Raw genomic sequence first — 25,867 nt, forward strand, 5'->3', positions numbered from 1 at the left:
AATGCACAAAAGGCTAGATAGATATCAGCATTCTACATCAAGTCATCAGAGGGGCAACGAAATGGATTGAAGAATTGTACATCTACTATACTAAATAAATCACGATGGCAAACATAGTATAATACATGTAGATAGACGTCAGAAGAAGAATTTGGGAATAATTGTATTGTATTTTGTGATTTTTTTTCTTATATCGATTGCACTGTGCTCTATTCAATTGTATCCATCCATCCATCCATCCATCAATTTTCGTAAAAGGAAGAAAAGATAAGACTATTACAATATAAATATTTCCATCCAAGGAAGCCAAAAAAAGATAAAAATCATCGACGACCTGATCGAACTCGAACCACCAATTTTGTGTGTGTTGAAATGGAAAGAATTGTCAATCGTGAGAAGCAAATCCATCCATCCATCCGTCATGGAAACCAACGCCCCAAAATCCATATTTTCAAGAAGAATAACAGGTTCTCCAAAAACCATTTCTCCATCCATCCGTCCGTCCATAATCATTCATAAACGCCATTGAGGAATGAAATTGAAGACCTCTCCCACAATCCCATTGCACCCATCCCATTCTGCTTTGCTTTGTTTTGTTTTCCTTTTCATTCATATCCACATCCATCATCTGAGCACTGCGTCCACGACTTTCTCTCTAAAATCTCCCCAATCTCTCCTCCATGCCTCCCCAGTAAACAATCGGTCTGGGTTCCATAATCTCCAAGCCGCTTCCGAAACTTCTCTTCTCCTCTTCTAGATCTTGCATCGAGGGCTGTCGGTGCATGATGGAATTGATGGTGTCGACGGGACTGGTGGAGGATTGCGAGGTGTATGAGTCTCGGCTTGTGGATGTGTTGGAGTTGATGGAGGAAGGAGATGAGGAACGACGGAAGGATCCGCGAATGCTGGAGATGGAGAAAGAACGCATGATTGAAGTTGGTGGTTGGTGGTTGGTGATTGGTATTGAGTGGTGTGGTGTGGTGTGATGTGATGTGATGTGTGTGTTGTATTGAGTCGAGTATGTGACTTGTGTATTGAGAAGATGAAGAAGTTATTAGGATAGATATGATATTACTTTCGAAGAATCTTTAATAACGAAAGTAGTAGTTGGTAGTTGATAGATATAAATATCTCGATGGTAAAAGACTGGTCGATAGATAGATAAATATATCCCGGGCACAGCCTTTTAGATATAACAACGAGTGACGAATATCTTTCTCAAGTGGATAAACTCTTTTTTCCAAGACAGATCTCGACCTTTCACTAAAACTTCAAGACTGATGCAGAGATGGAAAAATAAAAAAAGGACACGACGACGTGGAACAGCAGGTGCTCCAGTTCTTAAATGGCGAGATGCTACTAATAGTCTCAACTCCAAGGGAATTATCCAATTCCAATATGCTATGTGACTGACCTAGGTAGTATTTCTGATACACGCATGGAGCTCCGTTATGTTATGCAATGTAATGCGATACGAACCCACTTTAAAGGGAAATCCTGATATTGATTGAGAATTCCAGGGATGATGTTAGATCGGTCGACAAAGTATCTTTTCTTCTCTTCTCCACCGTGTATGCGTCTCCACTCGGCACGGAGCAAGGAAGTTTGAACAGCTGGGCACGTTACTTTGGCCTTTTCGACTTGGGACGTGTTTGTGTTCTGTATGGCAATCTCTCGAAATAGAATCATGAAATGCGTGAATGGCCGATACGTATACGGACGGACTCAGATGCAGACTATCAAAGTACGAACGGAGTATGGAATATCTGGAAGAGGAAGAGGGAGAGGGAGAGGGAGAGGGAGAGGGGCAAGTGTGAATAATGAAAACGATCCACGCACTTTGGATTGCAAGGGGATATGGATGGAATCCGCAGAACAAGGGGGATCCATTTGTCTTGTGCAAGTGCAAGGGGTTTCTTGGTGTTAATGCATCCATCGTACATTTGTTCCAACATTATTTGATATGGATGTGATGTGAGTGTCCTCCGTACGCAATGTGAACGCCCATCGATCTACGAAGGGTGACCGAATGATGGATGGTATGAAAGCATGAAAGTATGAAAGTATGAATAAAAGAATGCAATAATCGATAGCCAATAGCCAATAGCCAATAATCAATAAAAGTGTAACATTAACGATACGACGATGTCAATATATTGGATATAGATTAGATAAGTTGTGAGATGTGCATGCTTCGTACTTTGTACTTTGTACGTACATTGTACATTGTACATCCATACATCCATACATCCACACATCCATACATCCACACAACGTGTACTCAATACCTGTTTCCCCAAGAAACACATCCGAAAATCATGTTACAGAAATTGTTTGGAGGTCTGGAGAAGGTCAAACTTTAAAGGTTAAGAAGGCCAAACTTTGCAGACCGCATACAGGGCACACAGGACACACAGGATATTGTACCTGTCTATTGTCTGCTGGTCGATCTGTCTGTTGAGATGTCTATCGTCTGCTTGCTTGCTTGCTTGCAATGTACTGCACAATTATATTTCCGAAATGTAGGTACTCTGTATAAAAATGTACCTGCAGAAAGAATCAATCCCGACAATTGGACAAATGCTCCCTCGAATCTTTCCATCCAATTACCAATCCAATGTTCAATGTAGGCACATCGCATGAAGCAAAGGTACCGACGGTGACCTCGGGACTGCCGAAAAATGAACCCATCCCCCTGCGCCAACGACCAAGTACCTAGTAAGAGATGAAGCATTGAAGATGGCATGATGCAAAGAGTGATGAAAATGACAATCACACAAGCTCAAGCTCCAAGGAGTGATTACGCTTTGATGACACCAGTTCTTACGAAACCCCCCTCCCCCCCTTCGCCACCGGCTCATTAAGCTTGATCTGGAATATCTGGAATCTTCTCAAACTTCACTCCAAACTTTGACTGACAGCCGACCTGAACTGAACTGAACTGGATCATGATAAAAATAACTTGTGGAAAGTGTAACTGGTAAGGTTGTTAGTGGGTTGTGAAAGAAGAAGAAATTATTATGAAGAGATGGTGTTGTTAGATGCTGATTGTACGGGTACTTTTGTGAAAATTGTATCAAGTTACATAAAATTGTATCTTCCCATAGTTGAAAGATTGAATAAAATCCATGGTAATCAGCATCCATTCAACATCTATTCAACTCATCACCAACAACACCAACAACACCACCACCGACACCATCACATTCCCCAAAAGAAAGAACAAGAAACCTAACCTACCGGTACCAAGCCGTTCCCCTCTCTACTCCACGTAACACGTCAAACGGCATCTGCACTACACACTTCGTACATTCCGCCTCGCTGCATAGAAACGACGCCAAAGATCTAGAAGCCTCTCTGGGGGACCCATATATTTCTCTTCTCCTCCAGTCTGCAAGTCCCCCGTTGTGCTTTCTCATGACGAGTCCAACCCGAGCCCGTACGCACCAGTCACCATTCTAGACCTTCCATGTTCGGTCCTGGCCCAATCAATCTGCTAACAACACACACCTACATACATGCATGGAATTCTCCATTTTCCATTTTGCGTTCTCTGCTCTCTGTTTTCGGTTTGCGCACGCTGCATGGGGTATCTATGGAGTATCTATCTACTGTGGATGGATGGATGGATGGATGAATAAATGAATGAATGCATACATAGATATACGAATGTGTGGCCTAGAATTCTCCCCAAAATCTAGAGTACCATCCATCCATCCATACACACACACATGCATGCATGCGGAAACACTTCATTCAATCACCCATTCACGTTCCCACTTGCGAGTATAGGGAGGTTGATATTACCAGGTTATATACATCACGAGGTTCACCATCACCAGTTTCATCAGTGAAACGGAGGCTGGGTTCGGTATACTCTTAAGGGGTAACCGAGTAGGATGGGATGGATGTGGATGTGGATGTGGATGTGGATGTGGATGTGTGAATGAATACACATGGAGTGTGCAAATGGATCCATCGATACACAAATACTCCGTACAGTAAGGAAAAAATTTATCAACTCGGTGTTCCCGTTGTTCTGTTTGCCTTTGATTTGAACTTGATATTTTCCTCCATATCCTCACCCTCGCATTGATTCGATCCAATCCAGCCCAATTCAATTATCCCCAAACTCCTCTCTCAAACTCCCGAACTCCTTTCTTCCAACGCCTCACTCACGCACTCACTCGCTCACTCACTAACCTAACACAACCCAGCACCCGTTAAATAAAGATCAGCACATACCGGTACATCAAACCATCCCCATACAATCACATCAACATCACATCACATCATATCTTATCTTGAATCCCCTTCTCTCCTCCCATCACAATTTCCGTATATCATGTCATCATATCAGTATCAGATTGATATCACACATCACATCACACATGATCGATCACAAACGAGGATCCTCCTGTTCTTCCTTACACGTCTCCTTATCCGTGCTCTGACTCTCACCCCTCACTCCTTCTCCGACCACCATCTATCTATCTATCTATCTATCTCTCTATCTATCCCTCCCTCTATTCATCCCTCGAAGAAAAGTATCGCTTGCCTATTCTCCATACCTTCCTTGCCTTCCTTACCCAGGTCCTACTGTACTGTAACAAAATCATCATTGTCCTCCTTATTAATCTACCCAGCATCATCTCAAAACCCAAAACCCACAACCCATCCATCCATCCATCCATCCACGACCTCCTCTCTCGACCTCCCGTCCTACCAAGCAAGCAAGATAAATTAAAGTATCCTCACCTAGACTCTAGATTCTAGACTCTATCTAACTTTCCATATATACATATACACACACACACACACACATATATATATATATATACTTCACACCTCATCCAATTAAATTTTAAGTTCCACCCATACGAGGGAAGAAATTCATGCGATAAATAAAGTACCCCTCGTTTCCCCCCTCGAAACAAAACTTAAAGCAAAGCGCACGCACGCACACACCCCCTTCATCTCTTCCTTCTTACTTTGCTCGCTTTGATGCATGGGCGAGAGATTAGATTAGATGGGTAAGTTGAGTTTACTTGGAAACAATCTGGTTTATGCTTTTGCTTTTGTTTATGTGATACTTGTACGTATGTATGTATATATGTGTGTATATATGTGTGTGTGTGCTTGGTATATACGTAGATAATAGGTAGTGGGTAGCAAGTAGGTAGGTAGTAAAATACATAGTATTGTAAAAAATCAAGTTATGAATCTTATTTCATTTTCTTTCCTTTCCTTTCCTTTCCTCTTATCGATTCCAACGACAAAAATCACGTGTAGACGTCTGCCCCAAATCTACAATCCTCTAGTGATCGATCTGCGCCTCATTTTCGCAATCTCTATATCTTCTTCCTTTTCATTCTCGATTTCCTCGGCACTGTAAGAATTCAATCAAGTCCCAACGCGCCCCCCCCCCAACATTACCCGCGCTATACACTAGCGAAATGGCAAAATTCCTCCAGCGATGCTCGTAAAACACGCCCACGCTGGTTATCAACGTACGGGTATTGCTCACCGGACAGATGCTGCACGCTGTCAAAATTTTCGGGGGTGGGGAGATGCGCGTCTGAGGTCTGCAGATAGGATGAGAGATACTGGGCGCAGGTGAGGGGGGAGGGAGGGATAGCGTGGAGAAGCTCGCTGGGTACACATGTCACGTTGGCACCGGAGATACCAGTGAGAAGCAAGGAGGAGGCGAGGTAGGTAACGGGCGTGCTTCGGTACATTAATGTCCAGAATTTGGAAAGGGAGGTGATTGGTACTAAGATTCTGTTTTTGGGGGGTTCTTTCGTCAGCGCTGGCGCTTGGATTTATGGGGTTGGGAATTTAGAGGGCTATGCTAGATTTACCAGCAAGAGGTCAAAGACAAGGTGTAGAGAAGGGCAGAGATGTTAACACCGGTAGCGCTCAGGATCTGGCATTACCGTCTCTAGCATTTGCGAAAAGGTTGATGAGAAGAGGAAGGATGACACGTTGATCAGATACATGAATATTCCCCTCGAGCTCGGAGATCTAGTCGCAAGAGCATACCTGTACATCCCAATTGCATAGTATCAAGTCACAGACTGCATAACGGCAAGGAAAACTATGCCCGGGAGCTCGGCTATGATATTTGACAGAAAGAAAAGAATCTAGGAATAAGTTTGTGATGAGCGTTCGCGTGCCTCGTAGAGTGTACGATTATCCATGAGGTGGGGCAAGGTCAACTGGACGAGATTTTTGTGAAGGGTGAGAAGGGGGAATATTTGGTTCTGGACTCCTTGAAGACTGGCCTGTGGGTTGTAGAGTGAGAATCCATTGATGAGCCCCTGAATCGTGTTAGTGGATGAAGTCTCACAACGGATTGGTACTTACTGCTCCAAGAGTCAGAAAGAACTGGGAATATGAATAGGCCGGAGTTCGCCAGTCAAGCTCGAAATTCCTTCTAGTGACGAGAGATATCTGGTAGAGGAGGGATGTCGCAAATTCGTTCGACGAAGATTCATGAATTGAATCATGCGAATAGGAAAGTTCATGCTTCGTTTTGACCAGATCTTTCTCAATGGGTTTTCTTTCTTCGGAGGTGCTCTAAATATCAGTACAGGATCCAGCTGGCTGGCCGAAAATTTGGAGTAACCCCTCGGCCGGATTGTCGTCAATTCCACATTCATTCTCGAGATCCATGACGTGGGAAGTAATCAGCCAAGGTTCGCGAACTCGGTCCAAGTTCCCCAAAGTATGCAGATTTTCCTTCGTGGAGAAATAGCAGTCGGTCGAATATCTCAAATAGTATTCTGCATGGTTGGTGAATGGTACAAAGAGTTGCTTGGTCTTTATCAGCCAACTTTTTTAACAGAGTACAAATTGACCACGCCGTATTGCTATCGAGACCAGATGTAGGTTCGTCAGTCTTCTATGAATTAATAGGCCAATGATTGTCCTAGAAGACTTACCCAGAAAAAAGAAGAAGCTCGGGTTTCGCAGCAAGCTCAACTCCTATCGTCACGCGCTTTCTTTGCTCGACATTTATTAAACCCTCTCTCGGCACCTCAATTATAGCTTCAGCAAAACTTGTCATGTCGAGTGTATGAATCAGATCATCAACCCATTCTGTCTTCTCCTTATCCGAACACACCTCTGACTGACGCAGTCGTGCGCTAAACATCAAGGCCCCCCGAACGGTTGACGTTGAGAGATGTAAATCTTGCTGCTGAGCATAACCCACCTTTCGTGCTAAACCGTCATCATGATACTTGGCATCGACATATTTTCCTCCTCGAATCACTCCAGTTGTTGTTCGATTTGCTAAAACGTTTCAAAGACTGGTCTTTCCTGCACCTGATGGACTCATCAAAGCTATTAGCATTCTAAGATTCATCTAGCCCTCCCTCGATATTTTCAAGGATCTTCTATTTTTTGACATCTCATGAGTATGCAAATTCTACGATAATTCATCCCATTCAAAGATTGCAGCGTTTTAATTGTCATTGACTCATTGTCAAATGATAAGGTACTTCTAGTCCAGTGACATAACATCTGTAAGTGCTACATACTACATGCAAGTCCATGATGGGATGTGATCAACCACAATTTCCGGATACATAATTGTAGTAGATTAGCTCTGCTTTTCAATGATCTGCAAGCTGCGCAGATGCTGTGAGCGAAAACTTGTATGTTCGAATGAGTTTGAATTGGGCTGCGCAAAGATTATTCGTATCTATGGCCTACTAGTGATCTGCAGATGGGTTATTCAAGGTTCGATCTGTTTTGTAGATTTTTCACAGAATGTATTGTTTGTTCCACAATATGATTCTTGTGTCAAAGTTATAATATCAATATAATTCTAAATCTACATCTACATCTAAATCAACTATAGATTCTAGAATGACTTATAGGATAATCTGTTTAGATTTTTCCATGATCTGCTATACAAGCAGATAGCTGTAGATAATCTGAAAGGCTAATAATCTACTCTGCAGATACTCATTGCGCAGTGTAATTTGAATATCAGCACGCATGAGCATAAAATGTTTCCCAGAGCTATGCGCTGAAAGGGCTTACACCGCGATATCCCTACTCTGTGAGGAATCATCACAATTTCATGATGAGAACACTCGAGCTCAGGAGGTCGTATTGAGGGATAGCACGCCTAGATTCTGACGGGTAGTCAATGTAATTAATGTGTATGCACGAATCGACTTTATTAGTAGATCAAAACAAGGCTCATGAATCAAAGCGTTGTGTGTGCGGATTGCCCAAAGAACTCATGTATGAAGATCAAGTATCTATGTTTATGTTTCAAGCTTTCCATGCATGCGTTGCGAAGTTGTCACAATCATAGGGCTTATAGTTGTGGATGTTGTAATTTGATTGAAACTGGTAATGACAAAACTGAATGAAATCCGCATGGCTCACATGAAAATAGATGCTAAGTTTCAGGAATCAATTGGATTGTGTCATTACTAGTGGAAGTCGCCAACGGAACATGTTATTTCTTTGATTCTGAGCCATATTCTCCGGCTGCCATATTTCGCTCGTACGCATACTGTGATCTTGCTCTTCTTTTTAAGGAAGATTCAATAATGAAATCAGCTAGAATGGCTCTGTTAGCCTGGAGTCTAGATCGAAGTTGCTGATTCTCTATCTCGGCGAAGTTTGAGGTAGTGATACCGGTTGAATTGACCACTGAAGAGCTTGTAGCTATCAGATTGAGTTTTTACAAGCCACAAGTATCAGATTCACTGTAAATGAGATGGCCCCTATGTCTCATGTGAAAGACTTTGCGATTGGAAGAAAAATAGATTATCTGATACGTGTAATTGAAATCGGCTGTGATGGGTTTCAAAAAAAAAAAAAAAAAAGAACAGCAACAAACATTTTGAGAGAACGAACCATCGGCACAGATGTAACTGATGTCAGTTTAGCCGCACTGCGGCGGAAAACTAGTTAGACAGCTTTGCTGTAAACAAACTTCAGTGGTTAATGGCGTATAGCTGATGGTAAGATATCTTACAGCGCAAGAGAGCAATTAAGCAGAAGCTACAGAGACAGTGCTCAACGATGCAAAAGGCTGTTGTGTAAATATCACATTGGATTCTCCAGGGTTTGACTAGGCTTTACACTTCCTTTGCGATAGAATTGTCAAGTTCCTGGTGGAATCTTGAGCGACATAATTAAACAAGGAGCTCGTTTGAAGTCGAATTACCTTCAGCTCTTCCGCCAGAGTAGTCCACTGGCTACTTTTAGCCCCCATTCTATATCCACCATCCTCACATCTCTCTCGATCTCACGAAAAATTTGTATTCCGATCTTACACACCACCTTTGAAGTAAAGGAAAGGAAATGTTATATTGACACGGTATGCGAAGCTTGAAGTGTTGCACCACCAGATTGTGAAATTTGATCATCATCTGTGCAGAATGAGGTCAAAGTTGAAACCCCTCAGAAAACGAGGTGGTAGGTGTACCATCAAATTTCTGCTCCAGAGTCTCAAAAGTCAGAATCTGTAGACAAGATAATCACATTATCAGGTTCGAGGCGCTAGCATCTTACCCATCATCTTTCGGCACGAGAGTCGCACAATTTCCAAGAACAAGCGCGCATAAGTGCTATTCAGGCTCAACATACGACTTAAAATAATCTTCATCGTTCTCATCAACAGGAGAAATTTTAGGTCTTCTCAGACGATCAGGGTGGGCGGAGAAAAAGTCCAAAAAGAACCGATTGGGATTAATAGTTATCAGGCGGTTCAAGGGTCTTTGGAGACAGCTTCATCCAGACCATGGAATATTATAATCTCTGAAATCACAGGTTGACAAATGGCCGCTGCACAGAATCAAGCGACGGTATAGACCAGGGTTATGGATATAAGGTTAATTAAAAACGACTTATTTAGCCTTTAACAGAGTGCCAGCACTAGCACCAGAGCCTCACCTAGTGACTTGGGAATGTGCCAATAGAAGTAAACACCACTATTGTGATGAGCTCAGGTTATGTTTAACAGGAACTAGACTACTTCGTCAGGAAATTTGAGATTGACACTGGCACGAAATAGAGATTCATTCAAGCTTCAATTGGTAAAAAATATATCTTATGACAGCAGTAATGATATTGATTAGATTCTAGTGGTCAAATACACGATACTCCTGTCGATCCATGCTGATAGGCGAATTTACGAGAGGGGCACGGGCCTCTGGGCTTATTTTATAGTGCCTGAATAGACTTACCACTCAATGACAAACAGATGCTTGGAGAGATTTGCGTTCGAATGGGTTTGATACAAATCGAAATCACGTTTGTATTTTGCCTACCTGCGTAGGTGATCCAGTCTCAAATCGCGACAATTTGTAGCAGTCGATGCTTGATATCAAGAATAAAATATCCGTGGCACCAACAACCTCACTCCGCAGCTCACTTACATTGCTGCGCCGCTGCAAAGCCTTTTCAAAATTCTCGACCCGACTCGCTACTTGTGTGTTGTATCACATTGTGCTGAGATGGCAGTGAGTTCTCGGTTCGACATACGGTCATTTGATATCTCGGCGACCAGAATCAAGTCTTTCAAAACAACAACCAACCAACAAACGAACACACTGTCAATCATCAACAACTCAACTATTCACACAATCATGGACATACTCCAGACCAAGCCAATCCTTACGGCTGTCTCAGTCGTAGGAGTAACTCTCCTGGGCTACTTCTTCACACGAATCTATGCAGCGCAGATGCTCATGGTAAAGCTTCAGACGCAATGCTGCGTCAGTTTTTCAACCCTTCTCTATGAACGCCAATGAAGAACATTTGCAGCCCGTAGCGCCTGGACATTCCTTCTTCTTTGAATACCTTTTCTTGCTTGGGAAGATGCCGAAGTGCCTCCCAAAAGATGCTCACTACCAACGCATGTTCGGCGAGATCTACCGCGACCATTTTGAGTCTACAGGCGTATATTATATGGATCTCTGGCGCATGACTGCCATCTCTATAATGCAGACAAATACTTTAATCTCCGCGCGCAAAGCTGACCCTATGCCGCGCTTCTTCAAGCCAATCGTAGGAGGCCCCTGTATTTTCGATATGCCCCAAGACTCGTGGAGACCGTGGCGCGCTGTATTTAATAACACGTTTAATAATGAACATTTCCAGAAGCTGGTCCCGGAAATAGTCAAGCCGATTGAAGTTTATAAGGATATTTTAAGGTATATCATTGATTCCTTTCTTCATTGTTGTCCAATGTCTACTTTTTTTTGTTTGGCTCGCTGAATGCCTCGTATTCTCTGATGCAATCTTTCGTTTTTCACTTCGTCTTTCAACCCATCCCTAATTAAAATTTGCTAATTGTTTAATACTTTGATAGAGAGCACGCCGAAAAGGGTGGTATGTTCTATCTGGATAGCACGACTCTGCTTCACTATGGATCTGATTGGCAAGACAATCATGTACGTCTCCTTCTCCTAATACTATTACCGAACGAGGCTGAACTGATTAGGAACACCGATTTTCATGCTCAACGCGGGTACAATGTTCTTGCAGACTCTATGGTCAGCCAAATTCGCTGGCATGAGCCAGATACCGCTATCGACCCCTTGAGCCGCATAATTGTAGTATGATGGTATATGGAATGGTCTAACGGGAGAAAGATGGACGCATATATCAGTGCAGAGCTAGGTAGAAGATATGGGGAATACAAAGCCGACTCCAAAGATTCACGTAGCAAAGCTATTATTGATTTCATCTTGCAAACAGAAATCGCCCCCGACGTCGATGTCAAGCCAGAAAAATTAGACCCTGATTTCAAGGTATTCGCGACTAGACAAATACGCTTATTTGTTTTCTCGGGTCATGACTCACTCAGTAGTACAATCTGCTACATCTACCATTTACTCTCGAAAAATGTCGAGGCGATGCGAAAAGCCATAGAAGAACATGATCTTGTCTTTGGAAGACAGGTCGATGGAAGCGAACTTTTAAAAACCAAACCACATCTCGCAAATGATTTGCCTTACACAACAGCTGTCATCAAGGAAACGCTTCGGCATTTCCACGCCGCGTCAAGTTCCAGACAAGGATATACGGGTGTTAATCTTTATGATGAGCAGGGCACTGCATGTCCTGCTAACCATACAGTCTGCTTCACCGACCGCGTAGGCATGCACTACGCACCGAAGTACTGGGTTAGACCCGAAGAATTTCTTCCAGAACGATGGCTAGTAGACCCAGGTCATGAGCTATAGCTTGTGAAAGGTGCATGGAGACCGTTTGAATATGACCCAAGAAACTGCATTGCCCAGGGACTAGTCATGTCAGAGTTGAGGGTTTTGTTCGCCTGTACTGTACGAGAATTGGTATTTGAGGATGCATATGAAGAATGGGATAAGTCTCATAAGAAGAAAGGGCCACAAGCTCATAGAGAGAGAGCATACCAGATTGAAAAAGCTGCGGCACAACCGAGTGCCCACTATCCTTGTCGAGTGAGGATGATGAATGTTTGATATTAGAATTGGGTTGAATAAGGGGTGACGTGAGGTATTCATGGATTCGGTGATCCGGTAAGGGCGACTGTTAGCAATAAGGTAGAAAAGTTGAGTTAACTTTAAAGTCATTCATATACAACAGTTTTAATATACCCAACAATCTCAATGATATGCTTGATATCCTCATGGTACCAGTCATGATCAAAAGCTATAGCTTTCCATTGGTGCTTGGACAACTTCCAAGACGCAACACGACCACCTTTATGGTAGATTTCAGCTCTTCAAATAGCTAGGATGAATATGTGTTGTGCAGGCGCTACCTCCCAATAGAACCATGATGTATAAAATATGAAAGTAACGTTTCTCATAACATGACAAACAATGGGCAATCATGATCAGAACCAAGAAAACAGAAATGGATGAGGTGAATTCGTGTGAGCTTGTGCGCTAACCGAATCGAGACTAGCCGCATCTCCAAGACTTTAGGTCCAAAGTGCTTGTGGTTTCCAAACTGGATGGGATATTCTCGCGACGCGTTTTGAAATATACTAGGTAGTCAACGACCTTTCGGAAATACTATACGATACTTCGAGACTGCGCAATTCCTATGGTTATGATCGCTTAAATCAAAAGGCTGTTTTGAGACGCTTTTGAGCTGTTTTCAAAATTCATATCATTCTTTCGCAAGGTCCAAGGAACGATCGATTGAATTAGCACTTCCTATATTCGACAATCCTCCATCAAGATGACGGCTCGCAACCCCCCTCAAGCTTTTATTTCTAGTTATGCTCCGCGATTGCGCACATATGCCAATTCGTTGCTTACCCCAGTCATACAGCCAACAGCAGCTGTCGCGACACCTCTTGGTCGAACAACGAAAAGAGGAACCACAGCAATAAATTATGCAGAGGATGGATATGAATTTGAGGAGGACGATGATGATGAAAACAGGAGAAGGCCTACAGGTTTGAGGAGTTTGCGAAGGGAAGACAATGGACAGGCAAAACAAGACCCCGCAGAAAAGGTCGGCAAAGAAGCTACTGCGCCTGTAGAAATTCAAGGTATTTGGAGAGATTGGATGGGCAAGCAACGGCCAGGAAAAACCGACATGCAAAATTATGCACAAATCGCATTACCTTTAACCTTAATCCCGATTCGAATCGACCTCGATATTCCTTCCTTCACACCCCCTGCGCCTTTACCCGTACCTGTAAACATTCAAGTATCTTACCCTTCGATTGATACTTCCCTACCAGCATACAAACCACAAGAGACAACAGTCCCATATCGCCTGAAGGATGTATTTCTGTGGAATCTACACGAGACATTGACAACCACTGATCAATTCGCGCAAACCATGGTACAGGATCTGGACTTACCGAACAGAGGACAAATGGCAGCCGAGATCAGCAAGCAGATCCGTACACAGCTTGAAGAATACGCAGGCGTGGCTCTTCATCCACTCTTTCATTCGCAACAGACCGCAACGGCGAACGGCACTGTGACCACCATCAAGCAAGGACCATCGTCTCGAGACGCTTCAAATACGCCCGCAGCAAGTGGGAATGCGACTCCCATGCGAAATGTCATTGGCCAATCTAATGGCTATTCGACTCCTGCTAAAGCTCCTACTTCACAGTCGCAAGACATCACCGCGACTGCAACCTCAATACCACCAGAATCCGATGAATATAATCCTGATGACATGTACCGGTGCATCATCAATTTGAACATCAATCTCTCGAACCATCTCTACACAGACAGGTTTGAATGGTCATTACTACATCCTCCAGGAACGGCTGAAATATTCGCAAAACAAACCTGCGCAGATCTTGGGTTACCTGGTGAATGGGTCCCAGCCATGACACATGCGATTTATGAAGCAGTTTTGAGATTGAAAAAGGAGGCATGTGAAAGTGGTGGTTTGGTTGGTGGTTATGGGGGAGAAATACCTAATGACGCTGTGCATGGTAAGGATGCCGGATGGAGATATGATAATGAGCACCTGGCAGATGAGTGGGAACCCAAGGTTGAGATTTTGTCAAAGGAAGAGATTGAGAAGCGAGAGGGTGATAGAGAAAGGCAAATTAGGCGGATGAGAAGAGAGACTGCTAGATTCTCTTCGAATTCGGGAATGGCTGGTGGTCTTCCAACACCAGGTGAGAACAGAGGATATTTTGATGAACCACCTGCGGAAGAACGTATGGGTCGTGGTGAGAGAAGCAAGAAGAAGAGACGCTTTAGAAGTCTTAGTCCATTGGGGAGATCTGGAACACCTGGTGGAAGAGGAACTCCTGACACTGGTGGCATCACTGGGTATGGTGGAGGTGGCAGTCTTACCGAATTTGAACGGAATAGTTGGAGATGCTCACACTGTAAAGTCTGGGGAACATCAGTTTGGTGTGTGAGGGATGGGCCATTCGGACCAAGGGTAAGTCGCTTTTATGTCTTGATTATGATATTTATCACTAACACTTCTCAGACTCTTTGCAATAATTGTGGCTTCATATTCGAGAAAGACCGCAAGCTACCTCGATGGGCCAAGGATCTTCACAGACAAGACATTCGCTCAAGCGATTACAGATAAAAATATTTCCAGTCTGTTTTCTCCAATCGTCATACGAGAAATTTCTACTTTGATTTTCATGGATTTTGGGAAGCTTTTTTGCTAGGAGTCTGAGACAGGGGGCTTTATATCACGCAGCGATGTGGTAATATGGATTACAAATGATTTACTTCTGTCTGATATACACATTGACAAGTGTTTGATTAAGAATGGAAAAGTCTGTTTCATAGAGCAATGACTTTTTGAGAAGGAACTTTTGTACAATAGAGAGAGCTTAGGCCAGTTAATGAAGTTTGATCAAGAATATGTGTAGGAAAGTTCTTCTTGGACTGATGTTATGAATGGACGTCTTGTAGCGTCTTTATCAAACATTCTTGAAGAACCTCTGAAATGGTAGTGTACTATCTCAAAGAGAACCACCATGTACACCTCTCACTATGATTGCAGTTTTTGTTATTTACATTAATGTCCTTTCGTGGTGACACGAGAGAAGATGAGATAACAACCAACCCCCAATGAACCCGGAGCGAGGAGCCAAAGGGAGCACTCTAATAAAAGCAGACTTCCAACTCCCAACCTGTCATCGCAATTGATAACCCAACCTTCGCAAATGGAAAAAAAGATCAAGTCAATACTATCCACTGCTCCATTCTCAATCAACCAATCTCCATACCCGACCACCACACCATCAATTTCTCCACATGTAGTAGGTAGTAACGTCGAAATAGAAGCTCATAAATATCTCAAACTCTCCACGTACTAATTCTGGCACGAGTTCGTTCAAGCATATTCGTTCCATCCGTCAGATATCTACATATCCATCTTTGTTTTCTTGTTGGCCTCTTCATCGTGTTGACTAACGCTGGGCTCTCTAGCTCTCTTGCCAAAATCTTTGGAAGGGCCAGCGGAGAAACTACCCATTTGTGGGTTTGCTCTTCCTGCTTGCTCTTTTGCTGGTGGTTGCTGGTGGGTGGAAGCCTGTATATGCATGTTCCAGTGTGGACGGGCTTGTCCTCCTACATGCTCATTTCCATCTCCAATTAGCTGGAATCGTTCTGGGGGTGAGCTTGAAAATGCTTGTTCTTGTGCTTGTTCCTGGGGCGCTGTCTCATTCTTTGTCTGTCTCTGGGTAATTAGAGCTTTTTCGCGGGCTTGTAAAATACTATCGAACGTCTGAGCGTTTTTTGGCACAGCTGAATCCATACTTGCTGTTCCATTCTTCGATCCTTGTCCTTGTCCCTGACCTTGTCTCTGACCTTGAGCCTGCGCGGTAGCTTGAGACTTCATATGAGCCTGGGCCAGCATTCTCTGGGCCTGCGTCTGTGACGTCAATGCTTCCCCTCTGACCTTTTGACTCCAGATCTTGACGGCTTCCTCTCCCAGAATATTACGCTGTCCACTGATCATCACAGCAGCATTGATATCAACTTTGATTGCTCTAGGATTTCCATCAGCATCACCCATTGTAAGACCGCGTGATCCTTCAGACGCAGATTTTAGAGATTGGAGTATTGCCTCTGTAATTTTTTGAACTTGTGGAGCCGGGTGGAAAGTGATTATGTTGTCATCGCCGGTGATGGTCAAGGGAGAATTGATACTGAGATTGAAAGAACTGGATTCGTAAACGGCCTCCTCCTCTGCTTCTTTCTGATCTGGTTGTTGACCAGAGACTTGGGGCTGCGCGCTAGTTGGGGCGGTGGGAGGAAAGGTGTTGGGCCTTCCATTCTTTATGCTGTATTGTGTGGGGTTCGTGCTGAAAAATTGTTGAAATGCCGGCTCTACTTGTCCACCATTTAATCTCATCGCGGACAGGCTCGGGCTGGGAACATCTTCTGGTAGGACGTGTGTTGGTTGAAGTACTTGCGACTGGCGAACATGCTGCTGTTGTAGTCGTTGCCGGTGTGCTTGATTTAGCTGGATTTGTTGCTGGACTGTATACTGCTGCTGTTGTAATTGCTGCTGAGCTCCATGTTGCTGTAGTTGGTGATACTGTCTTCGTAAATTTTGAGCTTGCTGTTGTTCGATTCGATCTTGATGCATCATTTTGGGATCCATCTGCTGTTGCATCTGGGTGCTTCCTAGTCCGAAATTAGAATTGTTGTTGCCGTCTTGTTGCTGTATCTGCGGGCCTGTTCTAATTCTAGGATTGTTGATTCCAGAGCCCATATTCTTACCGCCTAACGAATCCCCTGGTGTAGCACGACCACTTGTTTGATTAGAAGTAATTCCCAAACCTTGAGGCAAGCCTTGGTGATTGATTGGAAGAGAATCATCTGAGCCTGACATGATGAAAAGGTGAGGATGATTGATGTGGTTCAAAGGATTGTAAGATAGAGTATGGTAAGATGTGATGGCAAGAAAAGATTGTTGTAAAATCAATTGTGTTGGTTGGATTATAAACTGAACAAAGTTGATCTCGAACTTGAAATACTTAAATAATGGTTGTGGGAGAATAATCGATCGAAGAATTGAGAACCCTCTTTGAGACGCTAAGCTAATAAAAATACATGTTTTGCCTCCGAGGTGGAAGGTACTGCCGACCATGTATTGATTTTAAATTCACCATTATGAACTTCACTCGAGGCTCTTCTAGATGATAGTGGTAAATGGCCAATAAAGAAAGATAGAGTGAATGCCAGAATCTTTATAGGAGAAGGAAGAACCTCCGAAGTACCATTCATCCTATTGAAAATGAGAGACAATAATAAATATCTAGCTCTCAATAATGAAAGGTGATTCCTTCCAGGTCATCAATGTTGAATCTCTGATAACATAAAGAAGAGTTTCTATTTACACAATTTAGAACAGAAATGAGTAGCCTCTGATAGTCAAACAAGTGACCCATATCGAATGATGTAGAGACAGAAGTATGAATGTTGAGCTTGGATAGGTTGGTGGGATTTTTCAAAAGTCAAGTGAAAAACTAGGAGAGGCACGAACTGTCTGTAGACAGCTCTTCAACAACGGAATAGAAGGTATCTAATCAGGATAATAGAAGATGGAATCATTACTGCATAAAACTCACATAACAATCTGGCCAGTTTCCAAGAGGTATGACAGAATCTGCTAAGTCCTGCTTTTATCTATCAATGGCAAATCACCACAACCAGTAGTGAGACAGGGAATAGGGAATGTTTGAATCTAAGACTCCAAAACCGGCATATAGAAGATACTTATAACTATAGACAAAGCACTAGATATCTGCATGATCTGATAGCTTCAAGAAACAGAATACTGAAGAGAAATGCTGAAGCAAACAGTCATAGTGGCCAGGTGAAGATGATAGTAGTTTGGAGAATATTACAAGAAGCCTTGATCGAGGCAGCCTGGCGAGAACACTAAGTACTGCAATAGACATGAGAATATTCTTCAGGCTACACTCAGGACCGAGATGGATAACAATCAAGAGCCGTGGTAGGAGTGAGTAGAGGACATTGCTATTAACATACCCAGAGAGAAAAAACCATTGTTGGAAGTGGGAATCACAGTGCGTGTGGGCAGTGATGTATACAAAAGTGGGAAAAGCAGTGACGGAAGATAAATAATAAAGCACGTTCACTTGAATCATCAGTACGATGGTGTTTGGCCAGATTCAAGTCGTGATCAATGTCATTTCCTCACCAGCTACCAAGACTATCAGTACTAGCTGACGCACTTGCTTATTTATGGGAGACGCACTGAAGAATCATTGCCTCATCTTCAACCCTGGTCTAGCATCTTCTCAAGCAACATTCCTCGCTCATACAAACGGTTCTTTTGGTCGTAACATATCATGAATTAGTATCATCTTCTAGGCCACCTCATAATCGCATCTATCCCTTGTATCTTACAAACCTCTCCGAGGAAAATAACATCTACACTCAAGTAGCTCATTTCTTCTCTACTGACTTCTTAACACCGTCAACAAATGCCTCAACTGCTTCCCCACCTCCCAATGGAACACTTCCTCCCTTCACTAAACCATTATTCTTTAGCTCAACTCCCAAAGCATCTGCAATACTAGGCAAGCCACCGTCTCGAATTGCCATAGTCAGACTTCCTAAGCTTTGATGAAATTGTGGACTCCGTACTACTCTCTTCAATACCGACTTCTTTTGGTCCAAACTCAAAGCCTCCATAGCAGCGTTCGCAGTCGCAGAAGTTGCGTCGGCCATTCCTTCGAGGGAAGATGCGGATTCTTGTGCAAGCTGTAGGATAGTTGGTGGAAGATAGCTAAGGAGATTATCCACTTGAGCTGGGGTTGCAGCGTCGATCGATGGAATGGTTACCGTGTTTGGTAAAAGGTCCGGTAAAGTAGTGTACATTTGACTTTGGGATTGCTGTTGCATGCCAGCTCCCCCAGGACCCTTCAATGAATTGAGAAAGTTTTGAACGACCGAGGCAGCATCTGATGGCCCTGAACCAGCACTACTCACATAGTCAGCGCAAGGTTCTTTGGAAGGCTAAAACAGACAGTTTCGTAATTTTTAGAATTCATGCGCAACATAGCTGTCTAGAAGTACAGGAACAATACGGTACGATTATTGTTGAATCTTCCAATGTACCAACCAAACGCCTCGTGTGTAAATGCTTGGGTACTTTGCAAAAATTGGATGAGAATTAACCTACGCTCTTCCACCATCAGCTCCGGCCTCCCTTGAGCTAGCTCCCTCTTCCCTAACATCTCCACCAGTTGCTCCTGCACCAGCACCTCCACTTCCACCTTGCTGTTCGGATGAATCACCATGACCTTCAACGTCCTCCATCGTTTCGTCCTGATCGTCATTTCCTCCATCGTCTCCTCTCACTTGTGCGATTTCCTGTTCAACATCGACTTCATCTCCTTGTAATAATGAATTCACAATTTGTCCAATCTTCAAGTCCCGGGGACTAAACCAACTTGCATCTCCGTTTCGCGCTTGGGGTTTTGATTGCATCCAGAAAAGATGTCTTTGAGAAGAGGATGAAAATTTGAGAACGAATATGCGGCCATTGGTTTTTGCGGTTGGTTCAGTGGTTTGGTTGGAATCGTAAGGTTGAAAGATGGCATCGGTTGGTGGTAACAGCAAGTCCATGTTATCCTCATCATCCATAGGTTTGCTTCTTTCGCGCCATTGGAAATGAATTAAATCTTCATGGCAGTTAGTTAAATCCTATCTCCAGGGTATTCAAATGACCTACCATCTTCAGACCAAAGGTAGATATAACCTGGAGTTGGTTCAGGCTTAACTTTGTGAGGTGTAGTTGATGTCTGGTGGAAGTAGAGAGGTTAGTTTGACATTTGAATGTAGAAAGATGTGAATAAACTTACATCAATATCACACTTTCCCGCCTTGAAGGTAATAATTGGTGAAATAGACATCTTGTTGGGTTTGATAAGCTATTTGGTGACAGGTATCTTGTTGAACAGGATAGCTTTAATGCGTAATGAAGTATGGGAAGCTTCACTCTAGGCGGCCGGAGCTTCGCAATGAAAGTGTCCGGGTGGGTCTACCAATTATGACGCTAAAAAAGCGATCAATGTGTGAGCCTAGAATAACAGGCCAATATTTCTCCAAACTTAGATAATCACAGAATCACATGATACACAAATCATTAAGCGAATTGAAATTCCAAGTGTAGTGCCGCAGGTTTTAGCCCTGCTTGAATTTCTGAATTGGAAGAACATCTCGACTTTCACGCCAACGACCAGCGACAAAATTTACGACAACTACCCACCAACGGTTCCTTCTTCAAGATGTCGGCAACAGAAGCTACCCAGAAGAAGACCTTCGGAAAATCGACCCGGGTCGTTTCCAACGAGAAGGCACAAAAGTACTACCCGGCAGAGGATGTCTCCGCTCCAAGAAAGGTAAATACAAGAGGACCCTTTTTTTGAAAGAGATGGCAGAGTGTTTGTTGGAATATCGTCAAATTTGGAAAATAAGGAGGCGCGGGATTCAAATATATGGGACTTTGCGATTACAATTGCAATCAGGAGACATATATTTGATTTTGATATCAACCAGATCGCCATTATATTACATCACTGCATCGCATTTTTGGGCATTGTTTTATGGTTGAAAGAACCTCATCACTAACAATCAATTCTCCAGGTCCGCAAGTCCATCAGACCATCTAAAGTTAGACCATCCCTCGAACCCGGAAAAGTCCTGATCCTCCTCGCCGGTCGTTTCCGTGGCAAGCGTGTCGTTCTCTTGAAGGCACTCGACCAAGGTGTTCTCCTCGTTACCGGCCCATTCAAGGTCAACGGTGTCCCAATCCGCAGAGTCAACGCCCGTTACGTTATCGCCACCTCCACCAAGGTCGATTTGGAGGGTATCGACTCAGCAAAGATTGAGGAGCTCTCAAACCCAAAGTACTTTGCTAGAGAGAAGTCAGAGAAGAAGGCATCAGAAGAGGCTTTCTTCAAGCAAGGCGAGAAGCCAGAGGTAAGATCTTATGCTTGGATATATGTCAAAATCACACAAAATTAACAAATCAAAACAGAAGAAGCAACCATCCTCCAGCCGCGCAGCAGACCAAAAGACCATCGATAAGGCCATCCTTTCCAGCCTCAAAAAGACCCCAGAACTCGCCAGCTACCTCGGTAGCTCTTTCAGCCTTCGCAAGGGTGATAAGCCACACGCAATGGTATTTTAAATATGTGTTGTGGAGAATGGGGGGAATGGGTACATTTGGGCGCGGATGTGGGAAATTTCTACAGTCGATTTGACGAGTCGCTTCTTGCATCTTGACCTCTGAATGGGCATGGGTCGTCTCATTGTGAAGGGCGCTATGTAATCTGATTTGCAATGATGAAGAAAACCACAAAGCAATGATATCTTTTTTTACGCGGATGATTGTGAGATGTGTGATTGCAGGATGATCTTTGGCAGGTGAAGAATACGGAGGGTGCTGTGGTAAACATGCATTTCAAAGGATGATTTTGTGACGACATCAGCTAGTCAACATCTGTCCATGTGAAAGTCGCAGGGTGCGGTGTCCCAAGTGCAACCTAATTCATTCTGTGGAATTACTGAATGGTGACAAGTAATGCCAAGCCACGTTTTATACTTGACATACCGATAAATTACGCATGGCATTTTCTTTGGTCATGCACAATTTGGTTCCTTATTCATACGTTGAAAGCCTACGCGCTAGCGCTAATACTGTTGGAATTCAAAAGATCTTCAAGCCAGCTGACGCGAAGCTGGGGTGCTTTTAGTATAGTTTCCACCAGCATCGCAAAAACGCAATTTTGGTCTCACTGATATATGCAAATCCCATGCTTTTCGACACCCATTTCTCTTCGTTCATTTCTCCTTTCACCATCCCTCCCACTACCTCAACCCCACAACTTAAACATCTCTCTCCGCAAAACTCCTAATCATTCCCTCACAACTCGCCTCATACTCCTTCAACTCCACCTTTCCATCCTCTCCTAATACCGTATTCGCCTGCACAAAAACCTTTCTCGGTTGTTTACACTTCAACACCTGATCTCTAACTTTCCTCCCCCAATACTCTGGCTCTACGTAACACATGTCGTTATATACCTTGACACCTGTTTCTACATCCGCAATAGATTTATAGATGTGTAATTTTTGGAGGTAGGATTCTACCGCTTGACGACCGACTGTAGGAATCAGGTGACGCTTGAGATTAATTGTTAGGTCTGAGAGGTCGGGAGTGGAATGAGTGATGGTGCAGAAGGATTCAGGGGCCGAGAGGAAACATTGGAGGATAGAGAAGCGGGCTTGAGAATGTGCTTGGCCCCATTTGGTGGAGCGGGGATCCCACTGAATAAAGTTAGTACTTGGTTGTTTCTTTTGCAAGGAGATCTAGAGGGGGGACACATACGATTTCTAAAGAGCAAACGCCCATTCTAGCCATAGACAACCAAGCTGCATACAAAACATCCCCAGCTTCATTGTCCATATCAGGGGTTCCATCACCATAGCCGAAGATCTTCAGAACCTCGAAATCACAACTGAGGGCCATGGCGATAGCCTCAGCTCTACATTCTTCATAACTTGAGGCTACACTTCCAAATACAGATCCCCATGTTTGTCCGGGTTTATACCATGTAGTGATTGGCTTTCCGGTAAGAGGATTGACAGGAGGATTCTTGATGTCGAAGTTATAGACTCCCGGTTTGGTTTCTTGAAGTAATTTTCCGGTTCCGTGACCGAGAAGCTCGTGGACTCCTACTTGCACCTCGAAGGCTGCATCACGGTATTTGGAAAATACCTCGAGATCTTCATCTCTGATAAATGGGATTTTCTCGTTGGGAGCTTTAGCTGACAATACGTTGCCTAATGAGACATTTTTGAAACCTTCGGTTTGTCTAATATCATCGTAGTTGGGCTATAAATTTAGTTAATAGTGCTCAAAATTGATATACATGTAAAGGTAACTTACGATGTTAATACCTGCTGGAATTCCAGCTCCGGCAAATGTCAAAACTTCAAGACTGGTAAAATCTGGGCTCAAGAATTTATCTTTCTCGAAGTCTGTTCCCCAAGGTAATTTGGGAATGAGACTTTCAGCAGCATTGACAAGACCTCCAAAGGCACGAGTGCGTTCAGCGTTTACCATAGCGGCAAATCCTAATCAAATTATTGGTAAGTATTGTTTTCTCAAGTTTTGGAAATGTAAAACAATTACCCTGGAATTCAGCCCTCACGCCCTGAGGATCTCTCAAAGTCTCAATAAATCCAATGTTAGATTCAACTGAAGGCCCCTTATCTCTGATCCAATATCTTTGCGAATCCTTAAAGACTTGCGATGAACCAGTTTCAAACGATTTAGCATAGGCTTCGTACATATCCTTCTGCGTATTATTTGCTGCATTCTCGGCGGCTTTCTTGCAATTCTCGGCAATCAAAGCCAACTCTTTTGAGTGATCGCCAAAAGCGATCTTCAGCTTGCTGCCCTTGAGTGAGCCCTCCTCGATGATGAATTCGGTTTCCTTGCCAATATCGCTACCTTCAGATGGTATGCTTGTGACGGCTGAAGCGAGTAAAACTTCGAATGATCCTTCGGGTGTCTTTCTCAATCTTGTGTTTTCCTATACGGGTCAACAATACGAGCAGCCTAACAAATGCATCTTACTTACCACAAGTAACCCCTTTTGCTCCAAGAAATCACCCACAGCAATGATGTCCGATTTTGTGATGCTAGTTGAATTGGGATAATAATTGGTCAAATGTCCATCATCAGGAAATCCAAGATGCATCAATCCAGGGTCTTGAGTTGGGAAGATAGCTCCTTTGGTGGCTTCATAATGTTGCTTTGCTTTTGGGGAAAGCGCAGCCAAAGCTTCAAAGACTTTCTCGTCACATCTTGGGATGATTTTGGAATCTCCAAAAAACTTATAGTTTCCGCAATTACCAAGGAACTATAAAGGATTAGATCTATATTCTCAACATTGTCCTGGTCGTCTTATTGTAACTCACTTGACCACAATACTCGAGGAAGAATTTCAAATCTTCGTCACTAATCCCAGCTTTCTTTTGGGCGGAACTCCAGTTGCCATCATTGGACTTGTGAAGTTCAACAATAAAGTCGTAGATATCTTCGGACTCTGGGGAAACCTGTCTTAAAGTAATACGTGTTCCGTGAACAGATGCTCTATTGTACAACGTCAGCTGATGACTTTGTGAACAATTTGTATACTTCGAGCTAACGCCAAGCATCCAGAAACCCTCTATTTCCAAGAAGAATGCGCACGCAATTGACGCTCTCCGAATTTCCAAAATTCAAACACACCTGCTAATGTAATGAGCGTATCTTTTTTCTTTATCAGACAGCGCCTCAAAATGCTTTTTAATCTCAAGCTGAACGACACTGGGGGGCGAGTCCGCAAGGAAGTGTTTGAGTTCCTGAGCATTCATTGTAGAGAATTGTCGGTGAAATTGTTGTATCCTATGAAATGGTATCAGAAGATGTTGAGAAAAAGATCTCGTGTTGAAATGGCGGGGAAGGAAAGGGCGATGAGGCTGACGTGGGGTGAAACAATGAGCCAATGAATATGCATGTTTCAAGCGCCCCGACAAACATTTGGACATTCTCAAGTGGTGATTTCTATAATAAGTATAGGTTTCCTATGATATACATGCTACGAAGAATTCACTCAATTTTTGTATGGAAAGATCATTGATAGCACTTATGATGGATATTTTATACTCACACGGACCACACGTGAGACGGCCCTAATGAGTGAGATTCAAGGATATAGGACAACCGCGAAAGTATTTGGATAAGCAATAAAGTGTGTATGTTCCACGAGTGTACAAGAATGGTTGCTGCGGTTCTTGTCGAGAGATTCTTTGTGGTCTCTATGGAAGAAAAGACACTCGACAAATAGGCGCTTGAATGGGCAAGAATCATATCATGACGATACACTCAGTCGCCCGTACCATACATAGACCAGAATACTATGCCATGGGGTGCCGATCACAAAGTTGGAGTGCCTTCAATTCGAGCTTGTAAGTTGATGTGAAGATGTACTAGTGTTTCCTAACTCATGCCATGATTCCACCAGTCCAGTCCACGACATCCAATTTTGGCCTGGGAGGATAGTCGTGAGAGATGCATTTGAGGTCCATAGGAATGACTTTCCCTCTGTGATTTTGATAGTAAGTTCGTAGTTTGAATTCGCCCAACGAGCCTACTTAATCATTATTAACGTTTTTAATTGTTAACATTTCTCATTGTTGATGTGAAGTCCTTGCATGGAGTGAAGCAGTAATAAAGCTCAATCTGAAGTGTAATTTTCTATCCACGTGACCTTGAAAAGTTCTTGCCATTTTCGGTCCTTCGTTAGCGAAATTTTAGCGTCTCCCACAACAATTTTGATTTTCCGCGATCTTGAACT

At 43.3% G+C, this 25,867-nt stretch overlaps 8 protein-coding genes across 9 annotated transcripts; 3 read left to right on the forward strand and 5 right to left on the reverse strand.

Annotated features, from left to right (window-relative positions):
- Positions 1 to 152: 152 nt before the first annotated feature.
- BCIN_11g05840 (hypothetical protein) lies at positions 153 to 1,388 on the reverse strand. The gene has a single exon (XM_024696097.1). The coding sequence runs from the start codon at positions 926 to 928 to the stop codon at positions 656 to 658; it is 273 nt and encodes a 90-aa protein (XP_024551901.1). The 5' UTR covers positions 929 to 1,388; the 3' UTR covers positions 153 to 655.
- A 4,002-nt stretch (positions 1,389 to 5,390) lies between these two features.
- On the reverse strand, positions 5,391 to 7,453 carry BCIN_11g05850 (hypothetical protein). Its single transcript, XM_024696098.1, has 2 exons — positions 6,043 to 7,453; positions 5,391 to 5,781 (listed from the first exon to the last, which is right to left on the reverse strand). Exons 1-2 carry the CDS (start codon positions 6,048 to 6,050, stop codon positions 5,442 to 5,444), a joined length of 348 nt encoding a protein of 115 aa, XP_024551902.1. The 5' UTR covers positions 6,051 to 7,453; the 3' UTR covers positions 5,391 to 5,441.
- Positions 7,454 to 10,225: 2,772 nt separating this feature from the next.
- BCIN_11g05860 (hypothetical protein) lies at positions 10,226 to 12,589 on the forward strand. Its single transcript, XM_024696099.1, has 2 exons — positions 10,226 to 11,426; positions 11,477 to 12,589. The coding sequence occupies exon 2, from the start codon at positions 11,604 to 11,606 to the stop codon at positions 12,219 to 12,221; it is 618 nt and encodes a 205-aa protein (XP_024551903.1). The 5' UTR covers positions 10,226 to 11,426; positions 11,477 to 11,603; the 3' UTR covers positions 12,222 to 12,589.
- A 617-nt stretch (positions 12,590 to 13,206) lies between these two features.
- Bcsnf5 lies at positions 13,207 to 15,595 on the forward strand (the record flags this gene model as incomplete). Its single annotated transcript, XM_001549083.2, has 2 exons — positions 13,207 to 14,892; positions 14,944 to 15,595. The coding sequence occupies 2 exons, from the start codon at positions 13,207 to 13,209 to the stop codon at positions 15,046 to 15,048; spliced, it is 1,791 nt and encodes a 596-aa protein (XP_001549133.2). The 3' UTR covers positions 15,049 to 15,595.
- A 10-nt stretch (positions 15,596 to 15,605) lies between these two features.
- On the reverse strand, positions 15,606 to 17,670 carry BCIN_11g05880 (hypothetical protein). The gene has a single exon (XM_001549084.2). The coding sequence runs from the start codon at positions 17,569 to 17,571 to the stop codon at positions 15,838 to 15,840; it is 1,734 nt and encodes a 577-aa protein (XP_001549134.2). The 5' UTR covers positions 17,572 to 17,670; the 3' UTR covers positions 15,606 to 15,837.
- Positions 17,671 to 18,683: 1,013 nt separating this feature from the next.
- On the reverse strand, positions 18,684 to 20,405 carry BCIN_11g05890 (hypothetical protein). Of its 2 annotated transcripts, none has more exons than XM_001549085.2 (4): positions 20,318 to 20,405; positions 20,188 to 20,257; positions 19,636 to 20,137; positions 18,684 to 19,434 (listed from the first exon to the last, which is right to left on the reverse strand). In XM_001549085.2, exons 1-4 carry the CDS (start codon positions 20,366 to 20,368, stop codon positions 18,897 to 18,899), a joined length of 1,161 nt encoding a protein of 386 aa, XP_001549135.1. In that variant the 5' UTR covers positions 20,369 to 20,405; the 3' UTR covers positions 18,684 to 18,896. The 2 variants fall into 2 exon arrangements, with proteins under 2 accessions (XP_001549135.1, XP_024551904.1); XM_024696100.1 differs by having other exon boundaries at positions 18,797 to 19,434; positions 19,517 to 20,137.
- A 287-nt stretch (positions 20,406 to 20,692) lies between these two features.
- On the forward strand, positions 20,693 to 21,915 carry BCIN_11g05900 (hypothetical protein). The gene is made up of 3 exons (XM_001549086.2): positions 20,693 to 20,857; positions 21,102 to 21,437; positions 21,496 to 21,915. Exons 1-3 carry the CDS (start codon positions 20,744 to 20,746, stop codon positions 21,646 to 21,648), a joined length of 603 nt encoding a protein of 200 aa, XP_001549136.1. The 5' UTR covers positions 20,693 to 20,743; the 3' UTR covers positions 21,649 to 21,915.
- Positions 21,916 to 22,131: 216 nt separating this feature from the next.
- Positions 22,132 to 25,075, reverse strand: BCIN_11g05910 (hypothetical protein). The gene is made up of 7 exons (XM_001549087.2): positions 24,760 to 25,075; positions 24,447 to 24,621; positions 24,107 to 24,388; positions 23,656 to 24,058; positions 23,410 to 23,597; positions 22,849 to 23,355; positions 22,132 to 22,787 (listed from the first exon to the last, which is right to left on the reverse strand). Exons 1-7 carry the CDS (start codon positions 25,056 to 25,058, stop codon positions 22,347 to 22,349), a joined length of 2,295 nt encoding a protein of 764 aa, XP_001549137.2. The 5' UTR covers positions 25,059 to 25,075; the 3' UTR covers positions 22,132 to 22,346.
- Between the last annotated feature and the right edge of the window lie 792 nt (positions 25,076 to 25,867).

This window comes from Botrytis cinerea, chromosome 11 (assembly GCF_000143535.2).
Source record: "Botrytis cinerea B05.10 chromosome 11, complete sequence".
NCBI classification, from domain to species: domain Eukaryota; kingdom Fungi; phylum Ascomycota; class Leotiomycetes; order Helotiales; family Sclerotiniaceae; genus Botrytis; species Botrytis cinerea.